Source organism: Phalangium opilio, unplaced genomic scaffold (genome assembly GCF_054372755.1).
Source record: "Phalangium opilio isolate 3A_F unplaced genomic scaffold, DU_Popi_V2 ptg000042l_1, whole genome shotgun sequence".
Taxonomy (NCBI): Eukaryota; Metazoa; Arthropoda; class Arachnida; order Opiliones; family Phalangiidae; genus Phalangium; species Phalangium opilio.
In genome coordinates, this window is record NW_028324166.1 from 873,811 (window position 1) to 887,708 (window position 13,898).

Sequence of the window (13,898 nt, forward strand, 5' to 3'; positions counted from 1 at the left end):
ATAACAATTTTTTCCTACGTATTTAAATACCTTTGAACCTACATTTACTTTAATTAGTTATATCTAAGCAATTTGTTTATTAATTTATTCCAAAGTAACGCAATTAAAATTTTATATGTATTTCTAATATTTATTTCAGTCATATTGAATCACCTGAAAATTCGGATTAAGTTTTAAGGAGTAAACATGTTTTTAAAACTGCTCTTTATTAATCTAGCAATATTTCTATCAATGGTAAATTACGCAGTTTTATTTTCCATGGAGTAGTTTTACTGGAGTGAAAGTTATATTTTCCTTAAAAATCCATTGCTTTATAAGTAGACCTACTTAAATATTGCTCCATGGTGGAAGATCAATAGTTATCATCATTCATTATGTTCCCTTAATAATAGATATTTTGCGAGCCTGTTACCGAAAAAGGGTCCCGTTTAATCAAAGCCGCTATGAAGGCTCCAAGCGGGGACGAAAGGACGGTGCTGTCCCTCTTATCCCAGGGTGTTGACATTGACTCAAGGGACATCTTCGGCAGGACAGCTTTACTCTCAGCTTGCGTCAGCGGTTACTCCAATATGTCCCTACTTCTAATCAAAAAAGGCGCCAACATTAGCACGAGTGACTTCATGTTGTACAACCCTCTAATGGCCGCTTCTAACAAAGGACTCCTGGACGTGGTCAGTAAGTTGGTTGAAAAAGGCGCGGTTGTCAACTCTGTCAACGTATATGGATGGACACCCCTCATTTACGCTCTCAGTTTTTGCAATGATGACGTTGTTAAATTCCTCATAGACCATGGTGCAGATGTTAAAGGTAAGAGTACACTCGCTTCAGATGACCTTGAATATCCTTGTCACAAGGTCATGATGACGCTATTATCACAACCATTATGTTTTACGGATATCCAGTTTAACTTCCTGAACTTCGACCTTTATAGTGATGGACCGCGAAGGCTGGACTCCATTGACCCACAGCGCCATAAACGGATGTCATAAGTCAACTCAATACCTCATCGACAACGGGGCCAATGTCAACTCTGCTGACCATGAAGGTCAAACCGCACTAATGAAAGCCAGTGATTATTCCACGGTGAAAATCTTACTGGAAAACCACGCCGACATAAACGCGGTTGACAACAAAGGCTGGACCGCCCTTATGCACGCTGTGGGCGATAATGACTTCAATACGGTCAAGCTTCTGATTGGCTACCAAGCGGATGTTAAAGTCACTGATAAAGATGGGGAAAATGCCTTAAGTTTGGCTGAGAAGTATAGCCATGTAGATATACTTGAAGTCCTTCGTGGATACGACCAGAAAAATGACGTTGCCAATGTTAACAAGAGGTTCTTGAGATCTGAGACACCGAGTGAGGCCAATGGTTACGCGAAACGTGAAAATTTCTTGACGAGAAGGATGAGGTCCAGGAGCGCAAGGATGGAGGAATTCGTCACGTTTATGCACAACATGGTCACGATGGTCACTGAATTTGTAACGCTTCTAGGGCAAATGTTCGGCATGTTTTCACCTTTATTGGAAGATCTACTTTAATAAAAGCATATAAGCTGTATTTTGCCTTACTTCTAATGATGTAGATTTATTTTTGTAATTCATAGTTTATGTTGGGGGTTTGCGCGAACGCACGACCCCCGCTACCAAAAATAGTACGCCCCACTGATCACGATTAGTGATAGTGGTGAGGGTCAACTCGATCTGGGTGCAATGATCGGGTCTCGCCCCAGCCCGCCTCCTCAAAGATCAAGGCCGCAGCGACGCCAGGTAAGTATGATGAAAACGTAACTAACTTCAGCTTATATACTAAACAGTGGAGAGATAAATCTAGGACTATCAGAACTGCGATAATGTTGAAAATTTTAGAATTTGAGTTAAGGTCAATAGACGCCAAATTATAAAGAAATATGGTAAAAAAAGAGAGTTGAATCAATGATTTCTTGGCGAAATACCGATAATTTTTCATTCAAAGATTTACCTGTAAATAACATAGTCAAAGCTTTGTTATACGGGTAGTCAAAGTGTTATAACATTTTAAACTTTATTTCAAATTGTACATTGATTTATAATCCCAATTCCAATTTATTCCGGCTTAGCGGCAGCTTTTTCTTTTATACAATCCTAATTAAACCCAGAAAAAATATAATCAATGTTCGATGTTAAAATAACTACTTTCACCTTGATAAGGTGTATCAAGAGCGCAAGCTTCGACTTACCTTAAAAGGTTGCATCTGTTTCGCCCATATTTCTTTGGTCATTTTCTACGAATACGGTTTGCATTTTTAATGTCAATTAAAACGGACTTAATAAGATTTAATACTGGACAGATTAAATCATACCCTTTGAGACACTTCTTTCCGAAAGCAATCATAAAACTAGGCGTCATTAATAAAAATTAAATAAATTTCAATTAGTGTTTAAATGTAAAAGCTAGAGTTAGATGCTGGGATTATCTACGGATACTGGTTTAAATTCGTTGCCACGCATTCGCTAATTGCCGAGTACCGACTCTTCGCCTTGTGTCCCCAACTCTGACACGGACTAAGACGTACCGGGGGATTCGGCTCGGGACTCGACGAATATCGAATGAATACCTGGAATCCATAGTTTTTCCAACAAACAAAACACACTTTTCGAAATCACCTGTGTAAATGTTTTCTCTCCACCTTTGACGCAGGAAACTTCCAACAGTGATTTCATAGAATATCCTCCTTTGATACCGACATTTTTAGCGCAGAGTGAGTAAAGTTCTTTCTTCTGTTTTAAAATTAAAAAACTCAAGTGTTGATCGAAGAAACAATTAATGTATCTCCCAAGGGGCTCGACACTTCCAAAGATGCTAACGCCGTGATTGACTCATTGAAACGAGCGTACGCGATTTTGAGTAAATGTCGGACCCCTCGGAATATCCCGGGAATCGGAGTGATTAGTGATAACGAAAATGGACCCGAAGATTATTTCTCAGTTTTCGCAACCTCAGAGTTACTTCTTCGAAATCATATCTTGAATCATCGGCATCTTTCCATCGCTATCACGTTTCTATTAAGAAACTAAACATATGGTTGTATTTACCAAGGGTGAGGCCTTTTCCTTATGGCAGAAATCAAACGCCTCCACTCCAGCTTTATCTCCACACATTGCTATTAATATGCAAAATGACAGCTTTCATAAAATTCGGGAGATAGTTCAATAAATACGAACTACACTTACCTTTCAATACTTCTTCGGGTGACATTTTGGCGAAATACGTGGAAAAATTCATGGCCAACAAGACGAAGGCAAAACAGACGAGAGCTGCGTAGGTTCCCATTTTGTGTATTGATATGAAACGTATCTTCAAAATTAGACTAAAATCTCCGAAAGTCAGCAGTCGCGTTTTATAACAACTTTGGAAAAAGCGAAAAATATTTTCCCACCTGCTTCAAAAGTTTATAACATAATTTCCCCTAATAAGTTAACAATGAAGCAAACACACCGATTTGTTCGGTATTTGGCAAACAGTATCTCGGAAATTGAGTTTTATGGAACTAAGTCAGTGATAGTTCTAATTCAGGAACTAATGATACTAAATGTGGCTGGGATAACAAAAGAGGAGGAGCTTCAGTTTCATCTTTCTAACAAGATGGCGGTCGTTTTCATCAAAAGCTAATATATATGACATAATATGTTTCACTACATTCGTTTTACTTATTGTGATCTATTATTGACGTATGATTCTAATGATGATTATCATGTTTTTAAGCGATGCCAGACACGGGAGTGAACGCCGTTAGTTAAATTTACAAATATTTCTTAAGTGCTTGATCATCTGCTTAAAACATTCGTTCTTCAAACAGAGCGAAAGGACGAGAGATATTAGAACTGTAGCCACGGTTAAATACAGATTCATAGTTAACCTTGTTAAAACCATTATATTACAATTACAAGAAAAATGATCACATTAGACTTAACAACGATTAACATCATATTAATTCAGCCCTCTTCGAATGTTTGTGGTACAGGTATCAGTGATTAATTTTGTATTTACTTATGTGTTTGTGGGGGTGAGCGCGAACGCACGACCCCCGCTACCAGAAATAGTACGCCCCACTGATCACGATTAGTGATAGTGGTGAGGGTCAACCCGATCGGGGTGCAATGATCGGGTCTCGCCCCAGCCCGCCTCCTCAAAGATCAAGGCCGCAGCGACGCCAGGTAAGTATGATTACAATAGAATTAACTTAAACTTATATACTAAACAATGGAAAGATAAAAATTAATTATGGGTAAATAAATCTTGGACTATACTATATTTCATAAACAATTTATATTCGCTTCCCCCTCTTAACGCTTTATTTCAAATTATACATTAATTTATAATTTCAATTCCAAGTTATTTCGGTTTTAGATTAAGTTTTCGTTTCAGACAATCCTGATGAAAACGTTAAAAATATAATAAATGTTCAAATTTAAAAGAACTACTTTCACCCTGATAAAGTGTATCAATGAGCGCAAGCTTCGACTTACAGAATAGGGTTGAAACTCTTTATCCCACATTTCTGGGTATACAGGGTGTTTGTGAAAGGTCCATCAATAATGAAAGGGCGTATTTATTGGGCCATTTTGAGTCGAAAATGTTCTATGACATTTTTCCGTCCGGGCCACTGTTTTCAAGTTATGATTGGAGTAATTTACGGATGACCCCTTAAATTTAATTTAGAAATTGAAAGACAGCGCTAATTTAATGAAGGGGTCATCCCTAAAATATTCAAATCATAACTCGAAAACCGTGGCTCGGACGGCTAAATGTCATAGAACATTTTCGACTCAAAATGGCCCAATAAATACGCCCTTTCATTATTGATGGACTTTTCACAAACACCCTGTATATCCTAGGTAAACGGTTTGAATTTTTAACGGTAATCAAAACGGACTTATTTAGATTTAATGACGGACAGATTAAAACATACCAGCTGAGACTTTAAACTCTTAATACAATCGTTAAACTGGCGCCATCAATAAATTATAAATTTCAATTAGTGTCGTGATTATCTACGGACACTCGTTTATATTCGTTGCCACGCATTCGCTATTTTCCGAATACCGACTCTTCGCCTTCTGGCCCCAATTCAGAGACGGACTAACACGTACCAGGGGATTTGACTCGGGAGTCGGGACTCGACGAATATCGAATACGTGGAACCCATATAGTTTAGAAGACAAAATCGTCTTCAAAATCACCTGGAAAAATGTATTCGATCCTCTTTTGACGCAGGAAACTTCCATAAGATATTTAAAAGAAAAGTCTCCTTTAATACCGGATTCTTTAGCGCAGACTGAGTGAATTTTTTTGAGCTGTAAGTGTAGAAAAAACAATGTATCTTCCGAGGGGTCTAACACTTCCAAAGAAGCCAACGCCATTTCGCCACTAAGAAAATGTTGTCCGAAGTTGGGTTTAAAAGGTTCCAAACGGATGAATCTGAGACATCACAGTTTTTCATCTATAAAGGCTAACTAACCACGTGTTTGTATTTACCAAGCGTGAGGCCTTTTCCATAAAGCAGGAATCCGATACCTCTCGCCAAGCTTTGTCTTCACAAATTACTAATAATAAACAAAATTACAGCTTTGATATTTAAAATCAGGGAGAGTTCAGTAAATACGAACTACACTTACGTTTCAATGCTTCTTCCGCGGGTGTCATGTCCACTTCGGTGAAATACGCGGCGAAATTCATGGCCAACAAGAAGAAGGCAAAACGGGCGAGAGCAGCGGAATTTCCCATTGAAAACGTGTCTTCAAATTCAAAGTAAAATCTCCGAAAGCCAGCACTCGCGTTTATACCAACTTTGGAAATGGCGAACAATATTTTCCCACCTGCTTCAAAAGTCTATAACAAAATTTCCCCCCATAAGTTAGCGTCGAAGCGAACACGCTGATTTTAACCCGAATGTATTCTTTGAAATACGAGAAACCGATGCCAATAACAAATATAGTCTTTACTTCAATATGTCCGTTTTACTTATTGTGAACTATTATTGACGTATGATTCTAATGATGATTATCAAGTTTTAAATGGATGTCAGAAGACACGAGAGTGAACACAGTTAGTCGACTTAAATTTAAAAATATTTCATCAATGCTTGATCATCTGCTTAAAACATTCGTTCTTCCAACAGACATAAATGTCGAAAGATATAGAATTGTAGCCGCGGGTAAATACAGATTCGTAGCTAACCTTGTTTAATTACAGTTTCTAGAAATACATTAGAGTATTATAGACTAAACAACGATTAACATCACATTTATTCAGACATTTTAATAGATTTGGGTTTAGTTTTCAGTGTTTAATTTTTGTATTTATTTATTGTGAGTGGGGGTGAGCGCGAACGCACGACCCCCGCTACCAAAAATAGTACGCCCCACTGATCACGATTAGTGATAGTGGTGAGGGTCAACTCGATCGGGGTGCAATGATCGGGTCTCGCCTCAGCCCGCCTCCTCCAAGATCAAGGCCGCAGCGACGCCAGGTAAGTATGAACACATTGCAATTAATGTTAACTTATATACTAAACAGTGGAAAGACAAAAATTAATTATAGGTAAATAAATCTAGGACTATGCTATATTTCTTTACACACTTTATATTCTCTTCCCCCGTCATAACTCGCACCCCTTCCCCATATTCCTGAGCCCGCGATGAGAGCCCCTCACCTTCTTTCTCCCCACCTCCACCATTCTGGGGGTTAAAACCACCCCCTGATGGTCAAGAAGACAAACTGTTCCCCGTACATCGATAAAAGCGGTATCTCCCAAGCTGCTCAAAGACTATTGATTCTTCGCTATTCCGCGAGTTGCATGCATGCCTATACTTTGTGAGGAAAATTGGTTACGAACAGAATAAGGCTTTCAATAAGTATATATTTTAAAATACAGTTCCACTTAATACGTGTTGCACTTTATTTCAAATTGTACATTAATTTATAATTTCAATTCCAAGTTATTTCGGCTTTTGAGGCAATTTTTCGTTCAGACAATTCTGATGAAATGTAAAAAAATATAATTAATGTTAAATGTTAAAAGAAAGTGCTACTTTTATCCTGATAAGGTGTATCAATGCTCGCGTGCTTCGACTTACATCATAGGGTTGAGAATCTTTATCCCACATTTCTTGGGATATTTTCTAGGAACACGGTTTGCATTTTTAAAGTCAATTAAAACGGAGTCAATTAGATTTAATGACGGACAGATTAAGACATACCCGTTTAGAATGTTCTTTCTCAACGCAATCGTTAACCTGGCGCCATCAATCTATATCTATATAAATCAAAGTCCTGACTGACTGACTGACTGACTGACTGACTGACAGACTGACTGATAATCAACGCCCAGCCCAAACCGCTTGCCCTAGAAGGCTGAAACTTTGCAGGAACGTTACTCATAAGTAGTAGGCGCGTACTAAGAAAGATTTTTCCAATCCGCCGCCATCTTAAAAAATGGCGCCCAGAAATGTAAAAAATATTCTCTTTGCAATAAAGTACGCGCGTTTCAGGCGATTTCGCAAATATTTAATACACTGGTTTACTTTAACCTTAAGACGGGCTAAATAGTCTTTCGGGTTCGATTTGTCGCCATCTTTTAAAATGGCGCCCAGAAATGTAAGAAAATATTCTCCTTGCAATAAAGTCCGCGCGTTTCAACCGATTTCACAAATATTTAGTACAATGGTTTCCTTTAACCTTTAGACGGGCTGAAGGGTCTTTCGGGTTCGATTTGTTGCCATCTGTTTAAATGGTGGCCTAAAATTTAAAAACCCTTCTATATGGAATAATGTCCGCATGAAAAGTAATGAAAACTGTCCCGACGGGCTGACGGGCAACGCCGAGTTCTTATTACACGCGAGCGACGCCGCGGGTTAAAAGCTAGTTAAAAATATAAATTTCAATTAGTGTTGTGATTATATACTAGTTTCAATGAATGGAATCCATTGTTTCTCCAACAAACTAAATCAGCTCTCAAAATTTACCTGGAAAAATGTTTTCGCTCCTCCTTTGACGCAGGAAACTTCGAACAGTAATTTAAAATTAAAATCTCCTTTAAGACCAACTTTTTTAGAGCAGATTGAGAAGAGTTCTCTCACCTATTTTTAAATGATAGAAAAAAATCAAGTGTTGATATAACAATGTCATCTTCCGAGGGGTCTAACACTTCCAAAGAAGTCAACATCATTTCGCGATTTAGCAATTTGAAGCGCAAAGCAGTTGGTGTAAATTTTGGAGTCCATCGTTATCTAATGCGAATTTGTCAGTGGTCAAGCCGGCACTCCTTGACCAAAACCTAATAATAATAATAATAATAATAATCTAGGCTTTGTCTATGAAGGGATTTCCACACTAAGCCTGCGGCTTGTTTACAGGTGGATCCCTTTACATTGCTAACCTACAGCGCCCTATACTAACTATTACCGTTAACCTCTGCAAGTTTTGATGCAAAGGAGAAACCGGGTTAGACCGTGGAGGAAAACTGCTTTTAACAAGCTGGGAGAGAACTTGCAAACTCTACGCGGAAGGATTTGTTCCCAGATTTTCACCCGGTGCCACAGTCCGGTGTCGAACCCGTGATCCTTGCTGCGAGGCGAAAGCGCTAACCGCTACTCCACCCCACTTGCCTTGCAGAAATCATATCAAACCTGTGATAACTTAATATCCTTAATGGAAATTAAATACGTATTTTATTTAACCGAATAAACACGTGTTTGTATTTACCAAGGCAGAGCCCTTTTCTTTAAAGCAGAAATCCATCGCCTCTCGCTCAGCTTTGTCTTCACAAGTCGCTATAATAAAACAAAAATTTTCCTTTTATGGAATCCGGGAGAGTTCAATAAATACGAACTACACTTACGTTTCAACGCTTCATCGAGTGTCATTTCCTCTTCGGCGAAATACGTGGCGAAATTCATGGCCAACAATGCGAAGGTAAAACAGGCGAGAGCAGCGGAGGTTCCCATTTTTGTGTATACGATAGGAAACGTATCTTCAAAATGAAAATAAAATCTCCGAAAGCCAACAGTCGCATTTATACCATCTTGGGATATGTCGTACAATATTTTCCCACCTGTTTCAAAAGTCTATAACAAGATTTCCCTAATAAGTTAGCATCGAAGCCGATTTAGCCTGCGAAATACGAGACAGCGATGCCATTAACAAGCATAGTCTGGTGTTACTTCAATATGTCCGTTTTACCAGAAGTAAATTACTATTTACTTCTGGTTTTACTTATTGTGATCTATTATTGACGTATGATGACTCTAATGATGATTACCATGTTTTAAAGGGATGTTAGACACGCGAGCCGTTAGTCGACTTAAATTAAGAAATATTTCATCAATGCTTGATCATCTGCTTGAAACAGACAAAATGTCGAAAGACATCAGAATTGTAGACGCCACGGGTAAAAACACAGTCAGAGTTGCCGTGATTAAAACCATTACATTGCAATTACAAGCAATGTGACCACACTAGTTAAAGTACTTAGATTTAACAACGATTAACATCTTATTCGGATACAGGTAACAGTGTTTAATTTTGTGTTTACTTAAGTGAGAGTGTGGGGGTGAGCGCGAACGCACGACCCCCGCTACCAAAAATAGTACGCCCCACTGATCACGATTAGTGATAGTGGTGAGGGTCAACTCGATCGGAGTGCAATGATCAGGCCTCGCCCCAGCCCGCCTCCTCAAAGATCAAGGCTGCAGCGACGCCAGGTAAGTATGATTAAAGTGGAATTAACTTCTAGTTATATACTAAACAGTGGAAAGATAAAAACAGCAGTATATGGATTATAAATTTTGGTTAAGGTGTAAAATTTCTGAGGCGACGATACCATAAGAGAAGTAGTAGAATATCACGAAATTTTGGTCAAAGAAATTTTCGGTTTCCGATTTCAAGAAGGACCTTAAATTTCCGAGATTGAATTGACCAGCTATTATGTGTTCCGATTTATTTCAAATTGTACATTAATTTATAGTTTCAACTCCCAAGTTAATTTGGAAAGAGTAGTTCTCTCACACAATTCTTATGAAACGAGAACAATATAATTAATGCTCGAGGTCCAAAAAAGAATTCCTTTCATCCCGAGCTTCGACTTACCGAATAGTTTTTCACCTCTTGACGCCACATTTCATATTTTATATTCTAGGAATATGGTTTGCATGTGTTTTAACGTCAATTAAAACGTACTTAATTAGATTTAATGACAGACAGACGAAAACATACCCGTTCTTTTTTTACTTTCCCATCGCAATCGGTGGCCTAACGCCATGAATAAAATTAAATCAATTTTAATTAGTGTTTTAGAACATAAAAGCTCAAGTTAGATGTTGGGATCATAAAACTAGGCGTCATTAATAAAAATTAAATAAATTTCAATTAGTGTTTAAATGTAAAAGCTAGAGTTAGATGTTGGGATTATCTACGGATATTCGTTTAAGTCCGTTCCCACGCATTCGCTATTTTCCGAGTACCGAATCTTCGCCTTATGGTCCCAATTCCGACACGGACTAACACGTGTACCAGGAGATTCGGCACGGGACTCGACGAATATCGAATACGTGGTGTAATCCATAGTTTCTCCAATAAATTAACCTGGAAAAATATTTTCGATCCTCCTTTGAGGCAGGAAACATAATACAGTGATTTATAGGAAAACTCTCCGTTGATACCAACTTTTTGAGAGCAGATTGTGAAAATTTCTTTCATCTGTTTTAAAATGAGAGAAAAATAAATCAAGTGTTGAAGAATCAATGGATCTTCCGAGGGGTCTAACACTTCCAAAGAAGCCAACGCCATTTCGAGAATTTGCAATTACATCGCAATATCCTCTTTGAAGCGTACGGTCATTGGTGGTAAGAGAAGTGACCCGGGGTTTACAATTACACGCGATGGTCAAACCGGCATTGTTTTACCAAACCTGCTATTACTTTGCATAAATCATATCAAACCTCTGATAACGTAATTCCCCTAATTGTCATTCAATGCGTATGTGATCTAAGCCAATAATCATATGTTTTTATTTACCAAGGGTGTGCCCTTTTTCTTAAAGCAGAAGTCCGACGCTTCTCGCACAGCTTTGTTTCCACAAACCGCTATTAATAAACAAAATTACAGCTTTTATAAAATCCGAGAGAGTTCGATAAATACGAACTACAATTACGTCTTAATCTTTCGTCGGGTGTCATTTCCTCTACGGCGAAATACGTGGCGAAATTCATGGCCAACAAGACGAAGGCGAAATAGGCGAGAGGAGCGGAGGTTACCATTTTGTGCACAATATGAAACGTATCTTCAAATTCAAAGTAAAATCTCCCAAAGTCAGCAGTCGCGTTTTATACCAACTTTGGAAATGGAGAAAAATATTTTCCCACCTGTTTCAAAAGTCTATGACAAGATTTCCCCAATAAGTTAGCATCGAAGAGAACAACCGATTTTAACCCGAATATATTCTGAGAAATGCGAGACAGCAATGCCACTAACAAACATAGTCTGGCCGCGTTACTTCAATATATCCGTTTTACTTATTGTGATCTATTATTGACGTATGATGACTCTAATGATGATTATCATGTTTTAAGGGATGTTAGACACGCGATTGAACGCCGTTAGCGACTAAAATCAAATTGACAAATATTTCTACAATTATGCTTAAAACATACTTTCCCCAAACAGACAATATTGTGGAAAGATACTAGAATTCTAGCCATGGAAAGAGAGCATTTATAATTAAAGGGCTTAGCTAAAAAGGCTCTCAAAATTTTAAAATACAGTTCCAGTAAATATGTAATGCAATTTATTTCAAATTGTACATTGATTTATAATTTATAATTTCAAGTTATTTCGGCTTAGGAAGTAGCTTTTTCTTGCTGACAACGCTGATGAAAACCAAGAATAAAAATAAAAAAAAATAAAATTATTTTAAATGCTAAAAGAAAGTGCTACTTTCACTCTGATCAGGTGTATCAATGCGCGCGTGCTTCGACTTACCAACTGGGGTTGTATCTCTTTATTCCACACTGCCTGGGAAATTTTCTACGAATTAATTTTGCATTTTTAACGTTAATTAAAACTGACTTAATTAGATTTAATGGCGGAGTGATTAAAACATACTTACCCGTTCGGTCTGCTCTTTCTTAAGGCAAATGTTAACCTGGCGCCATAAATAAAATTAAATAAATTTTAATTAGGGTTTAAATGTAAAAGCGCGAGGTAGCTGTTGGGATTATTAATGGTGCATGGGTACTCGTTTAAATTCGTTGCCAAGCATTCGTTACTTGCCGAGTACCGACCAAGGAGATTTGGCTCGGGATTCGACGAATATCGAATACAAGGCATAACCATGGTTTTTTAGAACAAACTAAACCGACTTTTCGAACTCACCTGGACAAATTTCATGGCTCCACCTTTGACGCAGGAAACAGCCAGTAGAGATTTAAGAGAAAAGCCATCTTTAAGACCGACATTTTTAGCGCAGATTGAGTAAATTTCTTTAATCTGTTTTAAAATGAATAAATAAATTATGGTTTACAAAAAACAATGTCACCTTCCTTGGTGTAAATGTTGGTGCCCATCGGTATCCAATGGGAATTGGTGGTAAGACTAGAGTAATGAACCGTGGATCATGCAAGCCCAAGTACAGTTTTTTACCAAACCTAATGTTACTTTGCTGAAATCTTATCAAGCCTCTGATAACTTAATTTTCTTAATTGCCATCAAATACGTATTTTAGTTAAGTGAATAAACAGATGTTTATATTTACCAAGGGTGTGGCCTCTTTTTCAAAGCAGTAATCCGTCGCCTCAATTACAGCTTTGTTACCACACAACGCTATTAATAAACAAAATGTTAGCTTTCATACATAAATATACGACCTGCACTTACGTTTTAATGCCTTTTCTTCGGGTGTCATTTCATCTTCGGCAAAATACGTGGCGAAATTCATGGCCAACAAGACGAAGGTAAAACAGGCGAGAGCAACGGAGGTTCCCATTTTGTGCATACGATATGAAACGTAACTTCTAATTCAAAGTAAAATGTCCGAACACCAGCAGTCACGTTTTATACCAACTTTGGAATTGGAAAACAATATTTTCCCACCTGCTTCAAAAGTCTATAACAACATTTCCCTAATAAGTCTACATCGAAGCGAACAACTGGTTTTAACCCGAATATATTCTGGGAAACGCTAGACAGCGATGCCAATAGCAAATACAGTCTGGCTTTACTTCAAAATATGTCCGTTTTACTTATTGTGATAAATTATTGACGTATGATTCTAATGATAATTACCATGTTTTTAAGGGATGTTAGACACGAGAGTGAACGCCGTTAATCTACTTAAATTTAGAAATAATTTTTTCAATGCTTGATCATCTGCTTAAAAGATTCGTTCTTCAAACAGACGAAAGACATTAGAATTGTAGCCACGGGTAAATACAGACTTTACCTTGTTAAAAGTTTAAAACCATTGTAATTGCAAGAAACGTGACCACTTTTAACTACGAATTACATCATATTTATGCAGACTTATGGGGTACAGGTAACAGTGATTAATTTTGTATTTCTTTAAGTGAGTGTGGGGGTTTGCGCGAACGCACGACCCCCGCTACCAAAAATAGTACGCCCCACTGATCACGATTAGTGACAGTGGTGAGGGTCAACCCGATCGGGATGCAATGATCGGGTCTCGCCCCAGCCCGCCTCCTCAAAGATCAAGGCCGCAGCGACGCCAGGTAAGTATGATCACGACAGAATTAATGTTAATTTATATACCAAACAATGGAAAGATAAAAATAGCAGAATTTATCGAAACGTTTGCAAATTTTTTATTTGAGATTGTATTAACATTACAGAGATACAATGTAGG

General features: G+C 37.9%; 2 protein-coding genes and 5 non-coding genes across 7 annotated transcripts; 1 reads left to right on the forward strand and 6 right to left on the reverse strand.

Moving 5' to 3' along the window:
- Positions 1-411: 411 nt before the first annotated feature.
- LOC149678058 (uncharacterized) lies at positions 412-1,576 on the forward strand. Its single transcript, XM_089837061.1, has 2 exons — positions 412-807; positions 932-1,576. The coding sequence occupies exons 1-2, from the start codon at positions 444-446 to the stop codon at positions 1,540-1,542; spliced, it is 975 nt and encodes a 324-aa protein (XP_089693187.1). The 5' UTR covers positions 412-443; the 3' UTR covers positions 1,543-1,576.
- A 38-nt stretch (positions 1,577-1,614) lies between these two features.
- On the reverse strand, positions 1,615-1,778 carry LOC149678059 (U1 spliceosomal RNA). The gene has a single exon (XR_016366302.1). It is a non-coding gene; the product is annotated as a U1 spliceosomal RNA (small nuclear RNA).
- A 247-nt stretch (positions 1,779-2,025) lies between these two features.
- LOC149678060 (uncharacterized) lies at positions 2,026-3,345 on the reverse strand. The gene is made up of 6 exons (XM_089836085.1): positions 3,214-3,345; positions 3,076-3,143; positions 2,647-2,760; positions 2,343-2,378; positions 2,220-2,264; positions 2,026-2,124 (listed from the first exon to the last, which is right to left on the reverse strand). Exons 1-6 carry the CDS (start codon positions 3,311-3,313, stop codon positions 2,086-2,088), a joined length of 402 nt encoding a protein of 133 aa, XP_089692211.1. The 5' UTR covers positions 3,314-3,345; the 3' UTR covers positions 2,026-2,085.
- A 696-nt stretch (positions 3,346-4,041) lies between these two features.
- On the reverse strand, positions 4,042-4,205 carry LOC149678061 (U1 spliceosomal RNA). The gene has a single exon (XR_016366307.1). It is a non-coding gene; the product is annotated as a U1 spliceosomal RNA (small nuclear RNA).
- A 2,151-nt stretch (positions 4,206-6,356) lies between these two features.
- LOC149678062 (U1 spliceosomal RNA) lies at positions 6,357-6,520 on the reverse strand. The gene has a single exon (XR_016366311.1). It is a non-coding gene; the product is annotated as a U1 spliceosomal RNA (small nuclear RNA).
- Positions 6,521-9,588: 3,068 nt separating this feature from the next.
- Positions 9,589-9,752, reverse strand: LOC149678063 (U1 spliceosomal RNA). The gene has a single exon (XR_016366301.1). It is a non-coding gene; the product is annotated as a U1 spliceosomal RNA (small nuclear RNA).
- Positions 9,753-13,608: 3,856 nt separating this feature from the next.
- Positions 13,609-13,772, reverse strand: LOC149678064 (U1 spliceosomal RNA). Its single transcript, XR_016366330.1, has one exon. It is a non-coding gene; the product is annotated as a U1 spliceosomal RNA (small nuclear RNA).
- Between the last annotated feature and the right edge of the window lie 126 nt (positions 13,773-13,898).

Bases quoted from the DNA above. Each gene is read 5' to 3' on its own strand.
- LOC149678058 (XM_089837061.1), top strand. From the start codon at position 444: ATGAAGGCTCCAAGCGGGGACGAAAGGACGGTGCTGTCCCTCTTATCC. The intron at 808-931 runs GTAAGAGTACAC...CGACCTTTATAG, and splicing joins CCATGGTGCAGATGTTAAAG to TGATGGACCGCGAAGGCTGG.
- LOC149678060 (XM_089836085.1), bottom strand. From the start codon at position 3,313: ATGGGAACCTACGCAGCTCTCGTCTGTTTTGCCTTCGTCTTGTTGGCC. The intron at 2,761-3,075 runs GTAAATACAACC...ATTTTAAAACAG, and splicing joins AGGAAAAGGCCTCACCCTTG to AAGAAAGAACTTTACTCACT. The intron at 2,125-2,219 runs GTAAGTCGAAGC...GGGTTTAATTAG, and splicing joins AACAGATGCAACCTTTTAAG to GATTGTATAAAAGAAAAAGC.